This window comes from Salvelinus fontinalis, chromosome 27 (assembly GCF_029448725.1).
Source record: "Salvelinus fontinalis isolate EN_2023a chromosome 27, ASM2944872v1, whole genome shotgun sequence".
NCBI classification, from domain to species: domain Eukaryota; kingdom Metazoa; phylum Chordata; class Actinopteri; order Salmoniformes; family Salmonidae; genus Salvelinus; species Salvelinus fontinalis.
Genome location: NC_074691.1, coordinates 8,625,371 through 8,652,450, shown reverse-complemented (window position 1 = coordinate 8,652,450; position 27,080 = coordinate 8,625,371). Strand labels below are relative to the sequence as shown.

At 40.6% G+C, this 27,080-nt stretch overlaps 1 protein-coding gene across 1 annotated transcript in view; it reads left to right on the top strand.

Annotated features, from left to right (window-relative positions):
• The window catches only part of rngtt (RNA guanylyltransferase and 5'-phosphatase), a 158,841-nt gene that overhangs the window by 63,518 nt on the left and 68,243 nt on the right, over positions 1–27,080 (top strand). The window contains exon 12 of the mRNA XM_055884583.1: positions 5,982–6,146. Within this exon, the coding sequence (XP_055740558.1) occupies positions 5,982–6,146 (165 nt within the window). The remainder of the gene's footprint in view (positions 1–5,981; positions 6,147–27,080) is intronic.

Genomic DNA, 27,080 nt, shown 5'->3' with positions numbered 1-27,080 from the left:
TACGGCCGATTGGCTTGCAGAGAGAGAGTTTTCTTCTTGACAGGGTGTAAGAAGCTTTAAATGTCAACCAGTTGTTACACGCATGCGTTTTGTTCTTGTTCTTGTGAAATCTTCCGAACATGAAGTGCTAAAGGAAGAATCCACTCATTCCTATAATTTACATTTGTGAACAAATGTTTAATTTTGTTGTTATAATAAGGTTGGTAGCAACTTGTCGAAATCTGTTGCAGCTCAAGTCGACTACAAAACCTTCAATGCAAAGTCTAAACGTAGCTGCACACAATAATATCAAAGTCAATATCAGTAGTAGCTAGTTATAAAATCGCCTAAACAAACTGCGCTGTCAATTTAGGAGTCTACAATCTCACCATGTTCAGTCTGACATTCGCAACAGCACTATGCAATGCACCCTTGGACTGAAGAGGCAGACAAATAGGAGAAGTGTGTTAGACCCTCTGTTAAATTACAAATGTTACATAGTAGGAATGTCGTTATGACATCGGCCAGTATTGAAATCTGACATGTATTATAGACGTTTTTGCAATCTAAAAGTCGTATTCCTATTGACTTGTGTAGTAAGAGCAGCTTTATCGCAATGCTACTTCATACCGGCCGGATTTCTGCCTGCTTGAACGGCAATAGCTCAGATAAACATAAAATGACCCAGTGAATCGATAGAACATCGCTCAGAGACGCAAGAAAACCAAATAGCAGTGATAATGGGTGCATTTTTACTTTAAGCATTGAGCTGCTCCCCTGGGGCACAAACATTTGTCTGGGCCTGCAAATGGCTCCCTATTTAGTGCACTATTTCCGCCAGGGCATAGGGCTCTGGTCAAAAGTAGTGCACTATGTTGGGTATAGGCTAAAGTGCTGCAGCTTTTTCAACCTTACAGGCTGGCTTCAGGCTTGCATTTCAGTATTTCTCAGTCCTGCTGAGAACAGTATGTCACAACAATCTTTCTCTGCAAGCTTCTGTCTCTCTCTCTCTTTCTCTCTGTGGGTCTCTTTTCTTTCTTTCTTTTCTCTCTCTTTCATTTGGCTTCTTGGAGTGTAATTTCAGCAAGATCTGAAAAGCCAAAATCCGTGTCAATGCTGTTTGCATGTAGGCTAGGCTACATCAAAGCCGTATGAGAAGTCCAAAGAAAGTAGAATACTGTAAATGGCTTAGTCTATGATCATGAGGATGATCATAGTGAATGTTGAAGATGATGTATAGGCTGTGCTGCAATTAAGGCTCATCAGCCTGCCTGTCAGCCACTCCAGCAGTCCGTTCCTGCTAATGAGTGACTGTAGTTGGTGTTTTTAATGAAGCACATCCAAGCAGATAAGACTGCCACGGGATTGCAAATGAAGGATGCTATTGTCACTCTGCAGCGCTCTAATCTGATTACTACTTCATTATTTATTTTCCTTCTATTTCGTTCACTTTAGGGAAAATTATTCTCTGTGCGCTTTTCTTGCTGCCGAATTTTGGCGGCGATTGTGTTCTCTTTGCTGTATGAATAACTAAGGGCTTTGAAATTTGAATATGGACTTGACTTGGATTTGACTTCCCGGAACAAGAACTGAGATCAGTGCCTTTCTTGCTGTATGAAGCGATGATTGAAGACACTAACGTGCTGTGCTTATTTTACTAACTGTCAGTCTCAGCTCCCTCCACCCTGCCAGACTGGGAAGTGGCTGGGCTGACTAGGCTGCCCTGTATGGAGAACAATCATTGACATAACGATTTGAGCGTCTAGAATAGATTTGTAGTTGTAATAGCGTTGGCTAAGTTGTAACTTAATATTTGTGAGCAATAATTGCATCTGTACACCTGCACATGTCAATTTTACATGCTCAGACTGGCATTGCTTTCGTGCCCTACCGTGACAAAAGCCTTGTAGATGTGCAAACAGCGATTTGCAAGGAGAGAGGGAGAGAAGGAGCTCTTGGAGGTGGAACCTGTTTCTTCTAACCAATCAGATAAGGTTTTCAAAGACCCCCAAGGCTCGATATTAAGGTTTTTCCTATTTTTTATAGTGGACACTCCAGTGTCTTATTGTTATAGACGCCCAAATGTTCTATTGTCTCTCCATTTCATATGACTTGGCCTACTAAGCCACTCTTTCAGGTTAATGCATGCTAGATTACTCCTTTTCATTAAACTGTCCCCCTTTTTGTGTCAGATGGTCCAACACCATCCTCACACAATTTCTTTCATTTTTATAATCTTAGGTTGTAAACTAATTCTCATTTCTGGAAAAGGCATAAAATAAAGGTTAAAATCCAGGTCATTCTGACATGATTAACCAAAACACAGGTTCCTATACAGAGAGGGGAGGACAGACTTAGTTTTGTAAGTATTAATTGATGACCCAGGTGAGGAGGCACACAATCTTGATATCGGTGATATCTGGGCACCAGTCTAAATTTTAATACTTTCAAACGCTATATACCTCTTGATTATGATTTATACCTGAATTGGAGTAGAGTAGCTGTGTTATGATATCAAACTAGAAGAAGAAACTACTACTGAATCGTAGCATGGGAGACTTCTGAAACAAACTCTGGCCAGCCTCCACTAATGTATACAACTCGGAAAGCATTAAGATACTTTCGCTAAGCGATTGCCCTAAAAAACTTGTTTGAAGTTGAAATCACAGTAGGAGACTTTTGACTTACAGCAGCGCACTGACGATATGCAGCGGAAAAGCAAGGGGTCGAATGGGCCTAAATGAAGGGTCAAATAAGACATTTTTAGAGGGGGTAGGGGCTGTCTGTGACCAACTTTGTGGTCTTGTGGTTAGTGTCGGCGCTGAGATTAGAATTTTGGAAGTTTGATCCCTGTCTGAGTTAACCAAAGACTGTAGACCCAATGTGTCTCAGCATGGCACTCAGCATTAAGGAGATGCTGTTCCTGCTCGCACAAGCCAAAGCTCGTGAGATGCTACTTAATTAATTTACTGAAGGGCTGTCTGGCTCTCCTAGGCCTCCAGGTTATGCAGGTTATGGTGCTCGTGGTCAGTTTGGCAGGCGGCCAGCTCTAGGAAGAGTCTTGGTGGTTCCAAACTTCTTCCATTTAAGAATGATGGAGGCCGCTGTGTTCTCGGCGACCTTCAATGTCGCAGAAATTTTTGCCAAATAGAGCCCTTGCTGTGGTACTTACTCAGACAAGAATAAATTCTCAGGTCTGGACAAATACACACTAAAGTAACTAGGGATGGATGTGAAGCTAGCCTGCTAGCCAGAGGTACTTTGTGCCTAAAAAGCTTGCCAGTGCCCAAATTCCTGATGTTCCATCACTGAAAGTAACCTTACTGTACCATCTATAGACCACTTATTTTCCCCCATTTGTTTAAGAAATTCATGCTGATACGACAAACGGGGATACGGTTTACTTATATTATAACTGGAAGACTATGAATGGCTCCGTGTCTACCTGGAAGATAATCAGCCTCTGGCTCCGCCTCTCCCGAGTCCGTTCGGGAGTTGCAGGGATGCGACAAGACTGTAACTACAACCAATTCAATACCACGAAATTGGTCGAAAGTTGTGATTTGGACTGGTGCCCTGATATCACTGATGCTACATGAGTCCCAGTACTGACTTGCCTTTGTAGGTATTAATTGAGGACCCAATTAATGTGAGACAACATTTTGTTGGCCGTCAGGTCCTCTGCAGCCAGTTCCTGCACCCTCGTGGACAGTGTTGTAGCAGAGCTTGAAGAACCTGCGAAGGTGTTGTAATTTGTGGAGATGCACTGCACCAGCGTCACTGTTCACTGTTGCCTACAGCCTTGCCCATGGCGTGCTGAAGCACTATCCACAAATTCTTGGCCAGGTCGTCCGACAGGCCCTGCACCTTGCCAAAGTAGTTTCGCATGAGGTTAATGTTGTGCATGATCTTGCTGCCCAAGCGGCACCGACTGTACATGAGGTCATTCCATGAGCACTCCAGGGTCCTCGGCTTGTGGTGGCCCCCCAGCACCTCGGCTTGCTCTATCATTAACGGAGTGTCTGCCACTAACGGAGTGTCTGCCAATATATTAACTGTACATTGTCATATCAAATACAATGCAAGCCATCAATAATAGTTCCCATTCAAGTGACATTTAATGGTGCAGCTGAACATACCTGAAAATATATATTTATTAATATATACGTTTTCCACAGCTGAGGCTAGCTGACTGTGTTGCATCCCTGCATATTTGACATCCTTCTGGTTCCTAATGATGTTGATGCTTTGCCTCCAGGCATTGCTGACTTTTGCCAGGGAGTTCTGGATGTCCTTCCCGTCTCCCAGGGCATTGTGGAGCTGACGGAGTCCTGAACGGACCCTGTTTAACTGGGAGTGGATTGCAGCCTGAAGAGTGGATTTGCATTAATCAAAGGGCAGTAGCTACAGAATGCAGTCAATGTCTAAAGCTAAACAAATTAGTTTCTACCTTCAGTCGTGCTTCTACTAAAACTTCAGATCTAACTGGTTGATCAATATTCATGGAATTTATGTCAGTTTTTTGGTTTTAGCAGATTAATGATTACTTTTCTAATGATTGTGCTAGCTAGCTATGGCTCCATACATGGCTCCATACAAAATCAAGCTAGCTAGTTAGCTTCAAAATTGTTTGCAAAATAACTTAACCTAATCGATTTCGGCGCTAGCATCAGACTACAACGTACGAACTCTTAATAACAATGACTTGGACAATAGATTCCAAAAACAATATTACAGAAGAAAAAAGCTTGCTAACTAGCCATAAAAGAATGGCATTTCTAACAGCTGGGCTTTGATGGACACAAGTGGTAACCTGGTAATGCATGTCTTGAGTGGCAGGTGTTTGCGCCAGACAACACAGCCCATGTGAGCTGTCACCAACCAAACAGTGTAGAGTATACTGGTCTGTGTTAACCTCATCTGATTGGTTAGAAGAAAGAGGTCCCACCTCCAAGAGCTCTTGCTCTCACACTCTCTCTCCTTGCTTGCAAATCTCTATTTGCACGTCTACAAATCTTTTTGTCACATAGGGCGCTTTAAGCACTGCCAAAAGTCTAGGGGCGCGAAATTGACATGCACAGGTGTACAGATGCAATTATTGCTTGCAAATATTAAGTTACCTGTAGGAGAATGTGTTTACAGCTACAGATTATTCTATACGTTCAAATCGCTATGTCAATGATTTACCTCCATAGACCTGGGTCATATTCATTAGGGTGCAAAGAAAAACGAAAAACAAGCGTTACTTATTTGTCAAGTTCAGGTAGTGTAGTCCATCCCTGTTTCTGTCCGTGTTCAGGGTCATATTCATTAGGCACCAAACGGATGAGAACGGACTGACCGTTTAGTGCCTAGCGGAAGATTTGTGACCCCTGAGGTTTGGGAGACATACTGCTGTCAGTCTGAAGGGAACCTATCCTCTTCTCAGAAGCTCTGTGTGAAAAACAGGAGTGGAGGACATTAGACGAGACCCGTTGGCATGGCGACCTCACTAAAACGTTGATTGAATACACAGACACTCATTACCTGTGGCTTCTAGCTGCCTTAGCGATGCTCTTTATTTGATGGCCCTGGCTGTAGCTATCCCAAGAGAACTCAACAATCTCAATCTCTCTCTCTGTCTCTGTCTCATCTTCTCTCTGTCTTTTTGTCTCTCTCCCCCTTTCTCTCTCTTCAGTTCAGCTCATGATTATTCAGACCTGTACACTGTTGCCATGGCACTGGATTGGCAGCTCGTAACCTTGTCATATCTAGACCAATCTATCGAGAGGAAGATATGAAAGATTGGATTTCGTTTGAAAATATCAACCAAGTAAAAACATCCAAATGCATTCGTATTCACTGTACCATTGAGCTGTGGGGGAGATATTAGCCCTACTTTGATTGCCTTTGTATTAGCAAGTCAGGTTTTGCATTAGTTCCTTCTCAAATGAATTATAGAAATGCAAAGCCTCACACTGTGTTCAAAGATGATTCATTTGTTTGTCTGTTTTGTCTTTCAGGGTCAGCCGGTCGGTCAGTGTGATTTCAATATTCGGCTGTTGTGCATAGAGAAAGAGATCATCTCCCCTCGGATGGAGAAGATGAAGACGGGACAGATCGACAAGACAAAGGAGCCCTTCAGTGTCAGGAACAAGCCATTCTTTGACATCCACGCAGCACGAAAGGTAATACACGCATGCATGTGCACATGCACTCAACTGTGCCAGGGCCAGATCATCACAAGTCTGTGGTGGTCTGACATTCTAGCCGTACATGTTACAAATGCATTATTTCACTTTTTCATCAGTTCAGGGACTCATCTAAGGCCTGATCAAAACAACAGGATAGATAAACTTTCAATGACATCAGTTGCCGATTTTGTTTTCTCACTTTGAAACAAATATGTATTATTAATCTTGAAGTATTAATGTGCTCTCATAAAGGGTACATTGCATTTTCTTCCCACGCTGTACTTTTACTGTAGATTTACTGCTTTTGACTGCCTTTGTACAAAGGGCATTGTAGATTCCTCTATCACCATTAAAGGAAAAATAAATGTGATCAAAGCTTTTTTTAATCAGTGGGAATATTCATAAAAACTATAAATAATCAACAGAAAAAATAATTAGCTCTGAAAATGGCCTATTGGCCTATGTGGCTCCACTATTTACAATCTATAATTGATTATTCGCAGATCATGGAGATATTCTATGGAGCCTTTTTATATTAGGAAACCCGGCCTACCTCTATACAGAGTTACTTGTGTTTGCAGATCATGTGCTGCTGCTGACAAGGACAAGAGTGTTTTTATTCTCCAAAATCTATTAAACCTAGCCAGAAAGGCCCTGCACCCTCAGTCTCATAATGGCTCCACCGAAGGACATTGCGCAAAAAAACTAGATCTACACTGCGCCAGATCAGTGGGAAACTGTAGCTCTGTACGTTCCATTAAATGCCTGATAACATAGTAGAGGGAGCAAGGGTTTATGGCAGTCTTCACATTTTTCCCACCACTGTTCATATGGCCGGTCTGGTCATGGCGGAAGCAGGGAACAGCTCCAGTCCCAGCTACTATCACTGATCTCTTTGTGCTGGAGCCTGTTTTGTCCTGCATGAAATGTTAGCCATGAATGACTGGGTTACCCCCCTGGTAAACCCTGTTCCAACTTCCAACCCCTCCTGTCTGAGGCTTTTATGACAGATTGCCCACTGTCTTGTTAGCAGGATGTAGATTAAGATATTCCAGAAATGAAGTCATTGGAATTACGCCTGCCTCGTTCGCTATGTCTTTGTTCTGATGCTGAGGCCATCTGCTCTGCGTACAGCCATATCTCTGTTACAGACATCATGAAATGGGGGAATAGGAATCTGGTTTATTCATTCGCGGTGGCGCAGCTTTCCACTTCATGACATGTTTGCCGGAAATTCCTTTTATGATATTTCAATGAGGCCGAGGCTGTGTGATGGCTTTTCTTCAAGTTTCCAGCTCCCCTGAATTAACACTAGAACTGCCATAGACCAACGGCCACTGACGTTTGATTGTGTAATACAAATCTACGTCCTGCTCCTTCCCTGCCCTTTCCTAAATGTTTGTATTTGACATTGCTCAATTTGTCTGAATTTAGAAATCACAGAGAATATTTCGAGCCTTTTGACCCGTTTTTCTTTACACCTGTTCCCAACGTAACCCTCCAAAACAATGTGCTGTAAGACATTGGTACCCAGCCAGGCGCTAATTTGTCTCTCTCTCTCCTTACCGAATGAATGAAAGGATGAATAGGTGATAATTGTGCACGTTCCTTCACAATTGAAAATGAAATTAGGCCCAACCAAATGATGAGGGTGAGGAGGTTTGATTTTAATTGAGAAAGAAAAGTTTGTTATGCCTATTTATCAGCGTTGGCGCTCTTGTTTATAGCACATCATTTGACCGCGATCCTTGCGGAATGATGTCATTCTCTTTTACATTTTACTTTGTAAAAATAAGTTGTTACGGGACTGTTTTATATACAATAAATCTATTACTAATTTCATTTATTGTAAGGGAAAATTAGTAATGCCAAACATATCCTTGACTCTATCCGAGTTGATGCGCAAAGGGAATCAAAAGATGCCAGCCCACTGAATGAATGACAAATGGATGAATGGGCGATAATTGTGCACATTACTTCACAATCAAATTAAAATTAGGCCTAACAATGATGAGGGTGAAGAGTGGGATTTTAATTTAGAACAACAATAGTGTAAGTGAAACTAAAAGATGCTACGGGTTGCAGTAGGTCTTTAGAATGGTGCAAAACATATCCTTGACTTTATCCAAGTTGATGAGCGAGGGGAAACAAACCATGCCTGTCAGCCTGCACAGCCGGTCAATCAAAACTATACCGAAACTAATTTCACTCATAAGACAGCCAATAGACAGAATGAAATGTACAATAGTCTGATGAGCGACAATATTATCAGTTGTTAAATTGTACATGAAGAGATGCGCACATCTTATATTTGACAGGTGCCGGGTAGGAGCATCAGTTTATCAAATCCTCCTTCAGAGTCTCATGCAGGTAAAATGTTAGGATTTCAATATAGTATCAGAAAAGATAATATTTTGCAGTTTCTATGACACTTACCTTTGTCAAATATCTCTACAAAATTTAAGAGGTGGAGCTCTATTTCCAAATGTCACTTTTTGCAAGAATATCTGGGCAATCCATACATTCAGCACATGACCACTCGCGCGGCTGCGTTGCTCTGGCTACTAAGCCAAAACTAGTAACGTAATAAACTTATGCAATTCTGTTTTCCTTTAAATACATTTTATTTCCACAATATTTCTTTAGACTTGCCAAAACTAAATTATGGACTTCTTTGTGATGGACTTGAACTAGTGCTTTTTTACTTGTACTTGTAGCCTAGACTAACAAAATAATGAAATTGCTGTTATGTTCCTTGAAATAATAGTTTTTTTAGTATTCGGTTATCTAAGACCTTTATAAACACAACCAAATTCTTATTCATCAGATCGCATATATGAAATGTATTTATTTGACTGTTAGAATGTTGATGGGTCATTGGCTTAAAGTGTTGAAAATTGGCTTTAGGCCTACATTTTTCACTAGGACTTTTGTAGAATTATACAAACATATACTTTACTCTATCTAAACAAATAACTATTGTTATATTTTTACATGGATATATTTCACTCATTTCTTTATGCACTATTTATCAATCCTTAGTTCTTAAGTTTGCGCACGTCGCGGGTTGATATTAATCTGATGCATATGCTAAAGGAGATACCCGGCAGCGTTCTCTAGCGGTTCTCTTTTCAAATAGGACTATCTATTTTATTTTGTTCGTGAAATTGTTTTGAATCGGCTGCAATAGCTGGTCTGCTGTCGGAATACAAAGGACTAATAGTTCCTCTGTTTTATTTTATCGTTTTGCCTTTTATTCAGTAAATTGGATGTTGATGGGACTGGAAAATTGACCGCTTGGAGGTAAAAAGCATGTGCTGAGTGGAAGATGAGGCTTTAAATTAGATTTACCTTAGCTCTGGTCTAAGTTAAGGGCCCATTAGCAAACTGGAGTATGGGAGAGGGTTCAGATGGAGAGCCCTCTTGTCATTTGAAATGATTGACAGTAGATGAGGAAAAGAGCTGGGCTTAATGAATAGTGTCACTGAATGCTCTTTCACATCAGCTAAATGTGCTCACTCACTGGGTTTAATTAAGCTTTGTGCAAGAGCCCACAGTCAATTACATTTACATTTTAGTCCTTTAGCAAACACTCTTATCCAGCTCAGTAATAGCTTTTATTAATAGCTTTCCTTATATTTCTCATGCAACAAATACTTACTTACAGTGCCTTCAGAAAGTATTCACACCCTGTTACTTTTTTCACATTTTGTTACAAAGTGGGATTAAAATTGATTTAATTGTCATTTTTTGTAAACAATATACACAAAATGTCAAAGTGGAAGAAAAATTCTAACATTTGTAAAACATTTATGAAAAATAAAACACTAATATACAATATCTTGATTAGATAAGTAGTTAACCGCCTGAGTCAATACATGTTAGAATCACCTTTGGCAGTGATTACAGCTGTGACGATTTCTAGGTAAGTCTTTAAGAGCGTTCTAAACGCGATTGTGCAACATTTGGCCATTTATTTTCAAAATTCTTCAAGCTCAGTCAAATTGGTTGTTGATAATTTCCAGCTCTTGCCATAGAATTTCAAGATCATTTAAGAACATCCACTGTCTTCTTCATAAGCAACTTCCGTGTTGGCCTTGTGTTTTAGGTTATTGTCTTGCTGAAGATGAATTCATCTCCCAGTGTCTAGCATTTTGCCTGTGCTTGGCTCTATTCCATTTCTTTTTTTTATCCTGAAAAATTCCCCAGTCCTTAATGATTACAAGCATACCCATAACATGATGCAGCCACCACGATGCTTGAGAATATAAAGTACTCAGTTATGTTTGAGGCAAATCCAATACAACACATAAGTCTTTGTATTCAGGACAAAAAGTGAATTGCTTTGACCCCCCCCCCTCAAGCTAATGAGTCCTCCTGACTGCATTCTAACAGTGTAATTAATCCATTTCATATATGCTATCACAAAGATAATCATTTGGTTGGGTTTATGAAGGCCTTGGATAACATTACCATTTTTATTTTATTTCAAATAACACAAACATTTTCATTAGTTTATGTTACTGTGGTAGGCTATATGTAAAAATGAATTTAAAAAACACTAAGTCAAGTGTTCAATTCATTTTATTAGTGGAGTGTCTTTTGTTACAACTATGAAACAGAAAGCATATGTGTTGGAACACGGTAACATCTTTTTATAACTACAAAATAAAAAAAAATACCCCAACCACCAAGACACACAGTCAACAAGACGTGCGGTCCAATTATGAAAACATCAGTAGCCTAAACATCATTATAAATGTCAAGTGGCCTTGATAAATAAAGCAATGATGGCATTATAATATGTGTCGATGACAGCAGTCAAAAATAGTCAGTCTATTGTCAGCTCGTGCTTACATTGTGCATCTTCAGGCAATGGCGTCAGTTGAATGTCATTTATCTACTATCCATTGTGCTAACAGTTTAAATCTTCGTAACTTTCAATTCCTTGACATACTTTGACATACAGTACCTTTATTTGGTTGTAGTGCGTAATAGTCTCCAGGCTTTCTCTTTGTTGTGTCCTGTTGTCTTGCCATTCTTCAGCACCGTTGTAGACTACAACGGCTGTGCAGGTGCCTTATTTTGCGCAGAGGGAGGAAGCTCCCATCTCACTTTGTTCATGGTGCCAGCCAGGCTTGTTTTCTTTGCAAGCAACTTGTTCGCCAATGACAGTGAAGTGAAGAAATTGTCCATGGGTGACATTTGTACCCTTGTCAACGTAAGATTCCGCAAGCCTCATTACCACATTCTCCGACACTCGCCAACCTGCTGCCCAACGTGGATATTTTCCCAGATATTGAAAACCTTTCAGCATGTACAATTACACACGCTCTCACTGAGTAGCCTACTCCAAGTAGGTCAGAGTAGACTGATAAGTCTGCTTGGATTTGGTGGACTGATATAGGGTACATACCTTTTTGAGATTATAATTCAAATAGATCAAAACAATACAATAGCCCGCCCTGTTCTTCTTTTACAATTGGTGATTACATAATTATCAATCATTTGCTACCCCTCACTCATCAACTCACCCATCCCCCCCAAACCTCAAACTTTACTTCATGTATTTAATCTGTTGTGTGTGAAATTAGTTTCAAAATGGACTACTTTAGCGCTTCTAGTGTTAGTCGTACCATTGGTCTCATGGTGATATCTGCCGATAGGTGCCCTTCTTTGTGAAGCGTTGGAAAACCTCCCTGGTCTTTCTGGTTTAATCTGTGTTTGAAATTCACTGCTTGACTGAGGTACCTTAAATGATCTGTATGTGTGGGGTACAGAGATGAGGAAGTCATTCAAAAATCTGGTTACACACTATTATTGCACTTAGTATAATGTGCACATTTTAAGCACATTTTTACTCCTGAACTTATTTAGGCTAGCCATATCAAAGGTGTTAAATACCTTTTGACTCAAGACATTTAAGCTTTTCATTTTTTATTAATTAGTAAAAATATCTGAACATCATTCTACTTTGACATTATGGGGTGTTGTGTTTAGGCCAGTGACTAGGCTGTAACACAGCAAGATGTGGAAAAAGTCAAGGGGTGTGAATACGTTGCGAAGGCACTGCATGTGTGTTTTAAGTACGTATTTGTTTCGCGAGTTATCTCTCCCTGCCTTCCCCACCAGTCTAATGTCCGCAACTCATTTATAAAACACGGCAAACCGTTAGTTCAGTAAACTGTGCTTAATTGGTTCATTAAAGCAGTGTGATCAGTTTTAGCAAGTCTTGACCTTGTGGGTCTGAGACCTCTAACCCTTCCAATAACACCAGCTTAATATTAGTCAGAAACTGCAGTCCTTTGTGTGTTACACCATGAGAGAGCCACTTTGAGACTTCTAATGCAGCGCAATGGAATTATCTCAGCTCTATTGTATTCCCGGTTTGGGCCTGGCACTTGTTGCTCTTACGTCTGGCTGTATTGCCTGATTGTTGTTTTTGTCGTACCTCAAGACTTATCCAGCCAGTCACAAGTTAATGGATGGTGACGACCGCATGACTGCCTCTCTGTATCCCATCATGGATGCATCACAAATGGCACCCTATTCCCAATTGCGTGCACTACTTATGACCAGGTCCCAGCTCTGGTCAAAAGTAGTGCACTATATAGGGAATAGAGTGCTATTTCAGACCAGGGTTTCCATTAGGAAAATGTGGCATGGTACATTTGACCTGCAGCATTTTAATTTACCTGCATTAGTTGCGTAACCTGATTAAAACCTCTGAAGGATCCGCCCCTTTAAAAAAATGTTTTTGCCTAAAATGACATACCCAAAGCTAACTACCTGTGGCTCAGGATATGCATATTCTTGATATCATTTGAAAGGAAACACTTTGAAGTTTGTAGAAATATGAAATTAATGTAGGATAATATAACACAATAGATCTGGTTAAAGATAATACAAAGAAAAAAACTGTTTTTGTGGATTTTTTTGTATTGTTTTTGTACCGTCTTTGAAATGCAAGAGAAAGGCCGTAATGTATTATTCCAGCCCAGGTGCAATTTAGATTTTGGCCACTGGATGGCAGCAGTGTATGTGCAACGTATTAGACGTTTAATGTGCCTAATTGGTTTATTAATAACTTTTCAAGTTCATAACTTTGCACTCTCCTCAATCAATAGCATGGTATTATATCACTGTAATAGCTACTGTAAATTGGACAGTGTAGTTAGATTAACAAGAATTTAAGCTTTCTGCCAATATCAGATATGTCTATGTCTTGGGAAATGTTCTTGTTACTTACAACCTCATGCTAATCGCATTAGCCTACGTTAGCTCAACCGTCCTGCAGGGGACCCACCTATCCTGTAGAGGTTTTAAGGCGTCAGCCCACGGTTCTCAGAATGACAGAAATCACAATATTTATAGTAATTCATCTTAACAGAACATGCAACTCGAATGCAATGGTGTGCCATTCTTACCGAATTCCAATGTAGGACATCTACTTTGTGCGTGACACAAGTCATTTTTCCAACAATTGTTTACAGACAGATTATTTCACTTATAATTCACTGTATCACAATTCCAGTGGGTCAGAAGATTACATGCACTAAGTTGACAGTGCCTTTAAACAGCTTAGAAAATTCCAGAAAAGGATGTCATGGCTTTAGGAACTTCTGTTAGGCTAATTGACATAATTTGAGTCAATTGGAGGTGTACCTGTGGATGTATTTCAAGGCCTACCTTCAAACAAGCTAACCGATCGCTGCAGCTGTACATAGCCCAAATGTAAATAGCCCACCTAATCAACCTATCTCATCACCATATTGTTTTAATTTGTTTTTCTGCTCTTTTGCACAGCATTATTTCTACTTGCATATCACCATCTGCTCATCTATCACTCCAGTGTTAATTTGCTAAATTGTCATTACCTCGCTACTATGGCCTATTTATTGCCTTACCTCCTCACGCCATTTGCACACACTGTATATAGACTTTCTTTTTTTCCTACTGTGTAATTGACTGTACGCTTGTTTATTCCATGTGTAACTCTGTGTTGTTGTTCGTGTCGCACTGCTTTGCTTTATCTTGGCCAGGTCGCAGTTGTAAATGGGAACTTGTTATCAACTAGCCTACCTGGTTAAATAAAGGTGAAATAAAAAAACTCAGTGCCTCTTTGCTTGACATCATGGGAAAATCTAAATAAATCAGCCAAGACCTCAGGGGGAAAATAGTAGACTTACACAAGTCTGGTTCATCCTTGGAAGTAATTTCCAAACGCGGAGGGTACCACGTTCATCTGTACAAACAATAGTATGCAAGTATAAACACCATGGGACCACGCAGCCGTCATACCGCTCAGGAAGGAGACGGGTTCTGTCTCCTAGAGATGAACGTACTTTGGTACAAAAAGTGCAAATCAATCCCAGAACAACAGCAAAGGACCTTGTGAAGATGCTGGAGGAAACATGTACAAAAGTATCTATATCCACAGTAAAACGAGTCCTATATCGACATAACCTGAAAGGCCGTTCAGCAAGGAAGAAGCCACTGATCCAAATCTACCATTAAAAAAAGCCAGACTACGGTTTGCAACTGCACATGGGGACAAAAATCGTACTTTTTGGAGAAATGTCCTCTGGTCTGATGAAGCAAAAATTGAACTGTTTGGCCATAATGACCATTTATGTTTGGAGAAAAAGGGGGAGGGTTGCAAGCCGAGGGAACACCATCCCAACCGTGAGGCACGGGGGTGGCCGCATCATGTTGTGGGGGTGCTTTGCTGCAGAAGGGACTGGTGCACTTCACAAAATAGATGGCATCATGAGGTAGGAAAATTATGTAGATATATTGAAGCAACATCTCAAGACATCAGTCTGGAAGTTAAAGCTTGGTCGCAAATTGTTGTTCCAAATGGACAATGACCCCAAGCATACTTAAAAAGTTGTGGCAAAATGGCTTAAGGACAACAAAGTCAAGGTATTGAAGTGGCCATCACAAAGCCCTGACCTCAATCCTATAGAAAATGTGTGGGCAGAACTGAAAAAGCGTGCGAGCAAGGAGGCCGACACACCTTAGTTACACCAGCTCTGTCAGGAGGAATGGGCCAAAAATCACCCAACGTATTGTGGGAAGCTTGTGGAAGGCTACCCAAAATGTTTGACCCAAGTTAACTTCTTATGGCTGCAGGGGCGGTATTGAGTAGCTTGGATGAAAGGTGCACAGAGGTGCCCAGAATAAACGGCCTACTCCTCAGTCATAGTTGCTAATATTTGCATATTATTATTAATATTGGATAGAAAACACTTTGAAGTTTCTAAAACTGTTTGAATTATGTATGTGAGTATAACAGAACTCATATGGCAGTCAAAAACCTGAGAAGTTCTACTTCCTGTTTGAATTTTTTCTGAGGGTGGCAGATTTTCAGCCAAGCTCTCATTGAAATTACAGCGAGATATTGATGAGTTTTCCACTAGATGTCAACAATCAATAGAACTTTGTCTGATGACTCTAATGTGAAGGGGGGGGCGAAGGAGACAGGAATTAGTCACCACTGCCACAAGCTGACCATGCTTTGACCACGTGCGTTCACGTGACAGGCATCTCCGTTCCATCGCTCAACTGAAGTCAATCTAATTCTCCGGTTGGGACGTTATTCAAGATGTATGTTAACAACATTCTAAAGATTGATTCAGTACATCGTTTGACATGTTTCTATTGACTGTTATGGAACTTTTGGACATTTCGTCACGTTATAGTGGACGCGCTTTTTGACTTTGGAATTGTTTACCAAACACGCTAACCAAAGTAGCTAGTTGGACATAAATAACGGACATTATCGAACAAATCAAGCATTTATTGTGGACCTGGGATTCCTAGGACTGCATTCAGATGAAGTTCATCAAAGGTAAGGAAACATTTATCATGTATTTTCTGGTTTCTGTTGACCCCAACATGGCGGCTAATTTGGCTATTGTTCTGAGCTCCGTCTCAGATTATTGCATGATTTGCTTTTTCCGTAAAGTTTTTTTAAAATCTGACACAGCGGTTGCATTAAGGAGAGGTATATCTATAATTCCATGTGTATAACTTGTATTATCATCTACATTTTTATTTTTTTATAAAAAAAATGTATCCCCTTTTCTCCCCAATTTTCGTGGTATCCAATCGCTAGTAATTACTATCTTGTCTCATCGCTACAACTCCCGTACGGGCTCGGGAGAGACGAAGGTCGAAAGCCATGCGTCCTACGAAGCACAACCCAACCAAGCCGCACTGCTTCTTAACACAGCGCGCCTCCAACCCGGAAGCCAGCCGCACCAATGTGTCGGAGGAAACACCGTGCACCCGCCCCCCTCGGTTAGTGCGCACTGCACCCGGCCCGCCACAGGAGTCGCTGGAGAGCGATGATACAAGTATATCCCTACCGGCCAAACCCTCCCTAACCCGGACGACGCTAGGCCAATTGTGCGTCGCCCCACGGACCTCCCGGTCGCGGCCGGCTGCGACAGAGCCTGGGCGCGAACCCAGAGACTCTGGTGGCGCAGATCATCTACATTTATGATGAGTATTTCTGTTGAAACGATGTGGCTATGCATAATCACTTGATGTTTTTGGAACTAGTGAATGTAACGCGCCAATGTAAACTCAGATTTTATGTTATAAATATAAACTTTATCAAACAAAACATGCATGTGTTGTGTAACATGAACTCCTATGAGTGTCATCTGATGAAGATAATCAAAGGTTAGTGATTAATTTTATCTCTATTTCTGCTTTTTGTGACTCCTGTCTTTGGCTGGAAAAATGGCTGTGCTTATTGTGGTTTGGTGGTGACCTAACATAATCGTTTGTAGTGCTTTCGCTGAAAAGCATATTTGAAATCGGACACTTTGGTGGGATTAACAACAGATTACCTTTAACCTGTTGGGGATGGGGGCGCTGTTTAGACTATTTATGCTAATGTGGCTAATTTTTTAAACGGCTTCCCACAAAATCCTTGATCGTACAATATGCATATTATTATTATTATTGGATAGAAAACAGTCTATAGTTTCTATAGGAGTTGAAATTTTGTCTCTAAGTGGAACAGAGCCCATTCTACAGCAATTTCCCTGACATGGAGTCAGATTTGAGAAACGTTGGCCACTTTTCTGAAGTCATTTAAACGGGCACTGTCGTTGCTATGACTATACGGACACTTCTTACGTCTTCCCCTGGATGCCTTTACGTGATGACGATTCCAACGGGCTCGATTGCTCGTTCACAGGCCCTACAAATGAAAAAAACCTTTAGCTAGCAAGTCTTTTCTTGCTGCGTAACGCGCGTGGAAGACACCGACCCTCTCCTGTTCCAAGCGTTAGTTTAGCCTGTTATATTTCTCCGGTCATCTTTTCACTCGTTATAGGAGTTACAAACATCACAAAGTAGTTAATTTAAAGCGTTTTATAGCAATTTATATCCGTTTAGTGCGATTTTGGGACATTTATTTTTGCAACGATGTGAAAAGTTGGTCACGCTTTTCAGTTCATCCCGAACGTAGTTGACATTTCCACATGGCAAGAGGACAGCTTTCCACCAAAAGACGATTTCTCCCAAGAAAGGATCCTTTGCCCAAGATACTGATGGAAGAACAGCTCAAGGTAGGACATTTTTATTATGATAAATCGTGTTTCTGTCGAAACATTTTAGTGGCTTAGGACGCCATGTTTTTTGACGTAGCTTCGCTTGGCGCAAACTGTATTGAAAAGTAAGGATAAATTAAAAAATGTAATAACGCAATTGTATTAAGAATTAAATTGTCTATCAATCCCTGTCCACCCTATATTTTTTAGTCACGTTTATGAGTATTTATGTATAAGAGTAGATCACTGTCTAAGTGGCGCAAGGACGTTTTCTTTACCAGCTTGTCTACATTTCACATTGTCTAACCATGATTTTGGTGGCTAAATATAAACATTTTCGATCAAACTGTATATGCATGTTGTAATGTGATGTTACAGGAGTGTCATCGGAAGAATTCTGAGAAGGTTAGTGAAAAAATTAATATCTTTTGGCGATGTTGACTTTTATCGCTCACTTTGGCTAGAATCAATGCTGGGCTGCTAATTGCTATGTGCTAAGCTAATATAACGATTTATTGTGTTTTCGCTGTAAGACACTTAGAAAATCTGAAATATTGTCTGTATTCACAGGATCTGTGTCTTTCGATTCGTGTATGCTGTGTATTTTTACGAAATGTTTGATGATTAGTAGTTAGGTAAACACGTTGCTCATTGTAATTATTCTAGTCCATTTGTGATGGTGGGTGCAATTGTAAACTATGCCATATACCTGAAATATGCACTTTTTTCTAACAAAACCTATCCCATACCATAAATATGTTATCAGACTGTCATCTAATGAGTTTTTTTGTTGGTTAGGGGCTATAAATATCTTAGTTTAGCCGAATTGGTGATGGCTACTGGTGTTGGTGGACAAATAAAAGATGGTGGAATATGCTAATGTGTTTTTTAGGTAATAGATGTACATCTTTACATATTGTGTCTTCCCTGTAAAACATTTTAAAAATCGGAAATGTTGACTGGATTCATAAGATCTGTGTCTTTCATTAGCTGTATTGGACTTTAATGTGTGAAAGTTAAATATTTTAAAAAAATATTTTTTTTGAATTTCGCGGCACTGGTTTTTCAGTGGGGGGGGGGGGGGAGTGCCGCTAGCGCCACGCTGATCCTAGACAGGTTAAAATGATATAAGACACATGTATGTTTGAGGAATTTTAATTATGAGATTTCTGTTGTTTGAATTTGGCGCCCTGCACTTTCACTGGCTGTTGTCATATCGATCCCGGTAGCGGGATTGCAGCCTTAAGAAGTTTTTAAACAATTTAAAGGCAATGCTACCAAATACTAATTAGGTGTATGTAATCTTCTGACCCACTGGGAATGTGATGAAATAAATAAAAGCTTAAATAAATCATTCTCTCTACTATTATTCTGACATTTCACATTCTTAAAATAAAGTGGTGATCCTAACTGACCTAGGACAGATATCTTTTACTCTGATTAAATGTCAGGAATTGTGAAAAACTGAGTTTAAATGTATTTGGCTAAGGTGTATGTACACTTCCGACTTCAACTGTATATGGATCAGACAATGTTTGTCAGTGTCAGCAGAGTAGGTTGCCCTGACGTTTTTGTTGTATTAAAAAAGATTCTGCTAATGTCTCCGGTCATATAAAGTTTGGTAGAATTGCATGAAGTGTATTTATCAAAGGCTGACATTTTCCTTTGCAAAGTAAGGAGAATAAATGTAGGCTGTCTGAAATAGCCTATATCCTAGGCCTACTCTACGCCACTACGCGCTGCATTGAACAGTCTTTTTTGCGAGCAGTGATTAAGTTATATTATTAACCTAAATTATGACTATCCAATGTAATCATCACTTTCAGAATAGAAGGCTAGAAGTCTGAAAATGTGAGAATGCTTTGTTATAAAGGTGGATTTTTATGATGATAAATTAGCTTCACCAAACTTGAAATCCACACGCCACGTATGTTAGCGTAACTGCCCACATTTACTTTTCTTCAGGGAACAAGACGAGTAACAAACAGCACAATCACAAGCCTATGTCAATCTACTGTACTCCATAGTAGAAAAGTTTACCTAAGCTTGTCGGTCTGTGCGAGAAATAAATAGCCTATTCCAAACACTCTTAGACAGTTGTGGGACGATAGATCCCAAATTCATACAACCAGTAGGCCCAGGGTTCATCCCCCAAAATATAAAAAAGCAATGAGGCTCATGCTACAGATCAGAACTTTTAGCATACAATTTAGATAAACTGTTATTTCTTCACATTTTAAGGCAGTAGACTACATGCGAATGTTCGTTCCATAATGCAATTAGCAGGGAAACACCATTTGTGAGGGGTTTCATGTGACAGAGATGAAAATATACATTAGACATTTTGAACGAGGGGACGTCTAAGTATGCAACAACTAGCATGGCTTGCTAAAATGACTAGGATTGTGCTTTTGGCTACTGGACAATAAAACATTTGATTTGAAAACCAACAGAACATGAAAGGAAAAAGGCCACTGGTTTCAGTGGCATATGGAAGTCTTTATAAAATAATTGCCTGCACGTTTGGTTGGATTTTGGCTCGGCTACTTGGAAGCAAGGTAAGACATGCCTCATACGTAGTAAAACATTCAGGTTTCAAACGATTCAGTATATGTTTTCAAAATGCGTACTGCCTCCAGCTCATTTCAAAGTGGTGTGTGACGCACTGAAGCCTGCCCAGTTGCCTATACACTTGATTGGCGAATGGGAACTGTGCTTTAATTACCAGTTGAGAAATAACACTTTAAGCTCTTTTTAATCATGGCCCGCCTAGCACCGCCTGCCTGCCCTCCAGCAGCTCAAGGTGAACGTGGTGGGGACTGGGAGGGAGTCGCAGTCCGGGGATGGAGAAGGAGCGAGTCATGGGGATGGTTGTGTGTGTGTGTGTGTGTGTGTGTGTGTGTGTGTGTGTGTGTGTGTGTGTGTGTGTGTGTGTGTGTGCATGAAAGGTGTTCTGTCCTTCCCTTATCTAGGTAGGCTTATGTTAAACAATTCTAAGGTCTTGTCCAGATTTGCCATTTTTTCTATCAGACGTTTTAGACAAGGGTCATTGTTTTTGTGTCCATGAATGTCATTGGAAGGTGTTCTGTCCTTCCCTTATCTAAGTGTATTTAACACATTCCAAGGTCTTGTCCAGATTGCCTTATTTGAATCAGAAGGTCTATGTAAGTCTATGTTTTTAGGTGTATGTTTTGTGTTTTTTTGTGCAATACCAAGGCCTTGTCCAGATTGCCATCTTTGAAGTTTTCGAGAATGTTCAGTGTGCCATTTTGTGAACTCAATCATTACAGAAGTGATATGCGTTGCGATGACATTTTATTTAGCATAATTAAAAATGTTGATGCTGATTTAATTCCCTGCTTCCTCTTATCAGTATTCAATTAATAGCAAACTGTAGAAGCGCGTAATCATTCATTCGCTTGCAGCAAACCTAAAGCAAGTAGCTTTTCAGATCTGTTTTTCACCAGAAAATTTTTGTACAAACTTCTCCTGTATTAAAACTTTGAGACTTTGTCTGATAAATAGGCCATACACAACCAAGAGAAAACACAAAGAATGTAGTGTTGACACTGCCTTAGAACATTCCATCAATACCACCCCCTCCACACTATACCGCAAGTGCACTCAAACACACACCATCCACAATGCCCTGCAACACTGTCCTTGGTAATATCGCAGCAATTACCATGGTTGGATTGAAGGACTACATGCATTCTCTCTTCCCTTCAACAGTGCCTTACAAAGAGAAATATGTAGCTTACCTTCTTTTGTAAGGGCTAAGAATTGCCAGATCGATGATTAAAAAGGCTTGTTTACCGCAGTTCTTTGGGGAATTAGAAGCTTTCTTCAAGGCCTCGTCGGGAAAAAATTAAGCAATATATAATGACGCAGATAAGTGAATTTAGTCAATGGTGTATTCTGTAGATTGATGAGTGTGTGATTGCCATACCAATATATTTTTTGTCTTTAGTTTGGCACTCCATTACATGCCCTCCAGGCTTAGAGAGAGCTTGTACACTACAGTTGGAGAGAGCCTTGAGCTGGCTGAGTGAAGTCAGCAGGTGTCAGTCAATCTTCAGATGTGCTCAGAAAGCCTGGCTCTCGGTGGGGTTCTGAGCTCTTTTCAATGTTTCAGTCAGACACCACCTCGTCAGCCAGGCCTCTGCTCAGCCTCCCTCAGTGGATGACTCATAACGCCCTCCTCCTGGTTGCATCCCAAATGGCACCCTATACCCTTTATAGTGCACCACTTTTGACCAGGGCCCCTAGGGCTCTTGTCAAAAGAAGTGCACTATATAGGAAATATAAGGTGCCATTTGGGAGACAACCCCTGTCTTCACATCCAGACCCAGGATCCCCCAGTAAATCTGCCCACTGTCCCTACCCAGCGTTCAGAACACAGCTAATCCACCCCTGTCTAAAACAATACAAGGATATGTGTTCTTCTCTCTACCGTGCTTGTGCACAGTTATGTCTTGTAGGACTCTTATATTGGCATTAAACCTCTTTGAAAAAGACAGGCTCTCTCTCTGGACGTGTCCAAAATCTGTCTTGCCTACTACGTACTGTGTACTAATTGTACTACCTACTATTTAGAACATACTGCATTAGTTTTCACAAAAATGTAAGATACATATATAAACATACTAGGCTTACCCATCCAGAGAATGCGTCATCTAATGCGCAATTGCATTGATGCCCGACATTATCTCATTATCAGCTATTGTCAAACACACGTGAGTCTAGAAAGATGATTCTCTTCCTCTAAAGTGTGCAGCAAATTCTGCAAGATGAAAATACTAAATTAATATAACATCCTTGCATTCAAAACTTATTTGACATTTCATTTCATATAAAAACGTCTTATTTTCGCATACCTAACATGCCTAGTATTTTGAAGGCAAGTATGGGTATTCGAACATGGCCACGTTCTTCTTTGTCTATTGCTGTAAGCTCTGTCAGACAGTCATGTGTGAGGACCTCCGTGTCGGGTGCTTTCTGGGAAATGATGCAACAAGCATCATTATCCCTATCATCACCTTTTTCATATGGAAGTTGAACACACGTGATACACCTCAACGCCAGACTCGCCAGAAGCTCAGCATTACAGAACTCGAGTGTGCATTGGACTCGAAGTGCAAATTTTCTGCTGAATTACACCAGACAGAATTAAGTCCTTATTGGTACCTCAGGCTCCCGTTGCATCCCAGATCGCTTTGCAGTTGTGTAAAATTCAGTGTAGTGTTTTCATTCATCATTAAGCTTCTAAGCCAGCAACCATCCTGCCTATATGTAGGCTACATATCTACCTCAAATACCTTGTGCCACTGCACATTGATCTGGTATTGGTACTCCCTGTATATACTGTAGCTTCTTTCTTGTGTATTTTTATTCCTCTTTTTTGTTTGTTTTTTACTCTGCATCGTTGTGATCAGGCTCGTAAGTAAGCATTTCATTGTAAAGTCTACACCTGTTGTATTTGGCACACGTGACCCAAAAATGTTTTATTTCATTTTGATTTTAGGTATCACTTTAGGGCTGGAAGAGTGGAGGGTTCAGGCACTGCTGGGGGATATGTTCAGAGGCATAATGGAAATGAACTCTTTGCTCTTATGTTGGAGGAAGGGATCGGCTCCCTGCCTCCACATGTCTGCAGTAAGTGGATGTGCCACTGTCACCAACTTCAATTGGATTTGCAATACAACATAATCACTCATCTTGAATACTGAACTGGTTGTTATAAAACTCATCCTGAGTCAGCAAGTCTTGGACAGTCACTTGCCCAAGATCAGTTTTGGATACACGCGGTGGCATATCATCACTTTCAGTGATCGCTACACTGAACTGACCAAATCAAATATGGCAGTGTGTGTACAGCATCTTGCTCATGAATTTCTTGAATTTGATGATGGTTTTATTGAATCCATCCATCAAAGCCAAAAGTCCTCCGCCGCAGCTTCATACACTCTAACCTTGTTTGACTCGAGGCCAGCAGCCTTGTTACTCAGTTGTCCCATGCGTTCTCATGTCAGGTTGTATATTTAACGGGGAGGCTTGACCAACTGAGCCTATGTTCTTATATAGCGAATGGACTGCCATACCAATTGAGCCACACAGCACCCCATCTTAGTCTGTGTCCCAAATGGCAGTCCATTCCATTTATAGCGCACTTATTTTGACCAGGGCCCTGATCAATAGAAGTGTGCTATGTGGAGTGAAAGTTGCAGGTATGGAAAATTGCAGGTATGGAAGAAATGATGAAGCAAAACAGTATCGCAGTGTTATGAATTCTCCCTCTATGCTCATGGTGTACGTGTCGTGATTCTGTGAAAGCCTTGGTGGTTTGCTCACAGCCGTCAGATGGCTTTTAATGCTGAGCGTGATTTACTGTGCTTTCCCCCTCATTGTGCATGACGTCTGGATACGTAGTATGTCTCCATATACACTTACAACACTAGAGAAAAACTTACTTCCGGTTTTGTACACCAGGTTCAAACAGCTGAAAATACAATATTTTTGGTTATTGAAAATGTATTTCACAGTGGTTTAGACGGTACAATGATTTTCTGAAATTAGGCGATCTATTCAAATTTTTGCACCACGGACATATTTTTGCACCTTTAACTAAACATTTGGCAGTCTTACGGCTTGGGGGTAGAAGCTGTTCAGGATCCTGTTGGTTCCAGACTTGGTGCGTCAGTACCGCTTGTCATGCGGTAGCAGAGAGAGCAGTCTATGACATGGGTAGCTGGAGTCTTTGAAAATGTTTAGGCCCTTCCTCTGACTCCACCTGGTATAGAGGTCCTGAATGGCCCTACCCTCTGTAGATTAGAGTGAATCTTTTTTTCTTTTCTTTTTTGCAGTGGGCCTGTACCACTGAACTACAACCACTATTCTATAGAGAGCTTATCTTGTGTGTCTCTCTATAAGACTGTCCCCTAATCTGACATAGCCAGTGCAGTGCTCCGGGAGCAGCCATTTGGAGCTGCTTTTTATACGCTTCAGAGGAGATTGAGTCTTTTGAAAGAGAATAAGGTGTCACTATTCTGTGGTAGATGTGAACAGCTTGTTTCCATTCCTAAGCTACTGATTAGTGCTCAGTGCAGATATCTCATAAACACCCCCGTTTAACACTTCTTTTTTTTTCCTTAGGTGTGATTTCGTCACTTCAAATGTGAGATTCTCTGACGAGAAATTCAGTTTTGTATCAGATTGTTAATTAATTAATGTTTTGGGCTGATTCTGCAGTTTTATCTGAGAATGATCCATGTCAGGATTCTCCCCAGGATTTATTAAGAAGGTGGTGCTGCTGAGTACGGCCGGGGGGAGTTCCCAGAGGTGGGCAGTGCCCCCCTTTGGAATCAGAGATTTCTGAGTTTTTGAACGCATGTAACTACCATAAAAATATAAAAAATTATACAAATGTACATAGTGGCACAGTCAGTCCACAAGGTGGCACAGCTCCTCTCTTACCTGCTTTGGGGAGAACCCTGCATAATGGTATTAATATTTTGAGTGAAAGATTCTCAGGCGATAACAGACAATTTACATGCAACTGCATTTTTATCAGATAGACCGTCACACCAGCTGTGGCTCTGAAATTACATCAGGGCCTTTTTGTTAATTGTACATTATTTATTGAATGTGTTAAATGTCAAAATCCTCCAACACTCTCACTACTTAGTTCAGAGGCTGGCTGCCTCTTGAACTACTGTCTTCTCAGCCTCAGAGCAGCTTCCTCTGAGAAGACGGGGCGGGGCAGCTGGCAGCTAGGAGCAGGGATGTGATCTTGAGTGCGTCCCAAATGGCACCCTACCCCCTACGTAGTGCACTGCTTTTGGAATAGGGTTTGTAGGGTGCCCTTTATCTCTAGAATGGTTGCCGAGCACCATTCCCGGCTCGTTCCCTGTGATTGTTACCTTCACAGCCTTTGTAAAACATGCTTTTATTATATCTGGTACAGCGTAGGAGTTCAGGGTTGATGAGAACCAAGCACTCAGGGACAGATCATTCAATAAAGCTTGGAGGTTGCAGTGGTAGCTATTATTTTTTTTAAATGGGAAATGGGTGTGAAAAAGAATGGTGAGCTGGGCATTGTAAAATACTACAGATCATCAAGCGCCTTACATGACGTTATCACCCACCATTGTATTCGATCAAGACGTAATTAGGACGTTTGTTAATATGAATATTAAACGGACCAGCAGGATTCTTGATGATAAGTTCTTCATATGCGATTTGTTGCGAAGGTGTGCGCTGATATCAGACCTGTGGTCTGCAGGGAGGGATAGAGAGAGGGAGGTGAAAGAATGCAGGGAGGCCATGCAATTCAGTACTCATCTCTAAAACAAAAGCAATTTAGGTCAAAGGAGTCCATACTAACAAAGGGAAACGGAACAGATAGATCCCAATAAGAACTGTACCATAGAGGCTCAAAATAAGGAAAAACAAAAAAATGGAACTTATTCAACAAAGATCAAGTGTAGTATATTAGAATAATAAAGCAAACTGGATGGAATATGGGGGAAAATGTACCAAATTCTTTTTTTAATCTTCTGCATAGAAATGCTATCGAAAATAATTGACTGAAACTTGTTACAAGTGACGGAGTCACCTATGATTCACCAAATAATATTTTGAAAGAGGAAGCTAAGTACTTTAAGCATATGTTTTCGTCTCCTCTAACTGAAGCTAATTGTATGGATTTTTTTCCCTATTAACAGCCATACAGAAAAACTAATGTGAAGGTGAAAGTACAGAGGAGGATCTTCTTGATGCAATTACAGCCTTTAAGTCTAGGAAAACTCCAGGGTTGGATGGCATACCAGTTGAGGTACACCAAACCTTTTTTGATATACTCAGAGGACCGTAATTAGCATATTTGAACCTGTTTGGGATAGGGGGCAGCATTTTGACTTTTGTTTGAAATGCGTGCCCAGAGTAAACTGCCTGCTACTCTGTCCCAAATGCTAATATATGCATATTATTGGTAGTTTTGGATAAAAAACACTCTGAAGTTTCTAAAACTGTTTGAATGATGTCTGTGAGTATAACCGAACTCATATGGTAGGCGAAAACCTGAGAGAAATCCAACCAGGAAGTGGGAAATCTGAGGTTTGTAGTTTTTCAAAGCTTGGCCTACCGAATAGAGTGTCTATGGGGTTAAGTTGCACTTCCTAAGGCTTCCGCTAGATGTCAACCGTCTTTAGAAACTTGTTTCAGGCTTCAGCTATAAAGGAGGGGCTCATGAGACCTGTTTGAGTCAGTGGTCTGGCAGAGTGTCTCAGGCTCGTGACGTGCGCTCCCGACAGAGTTAGCTCTCGTTCCAGTGCTTTTCTAAAGACAATGGAATTCTCCG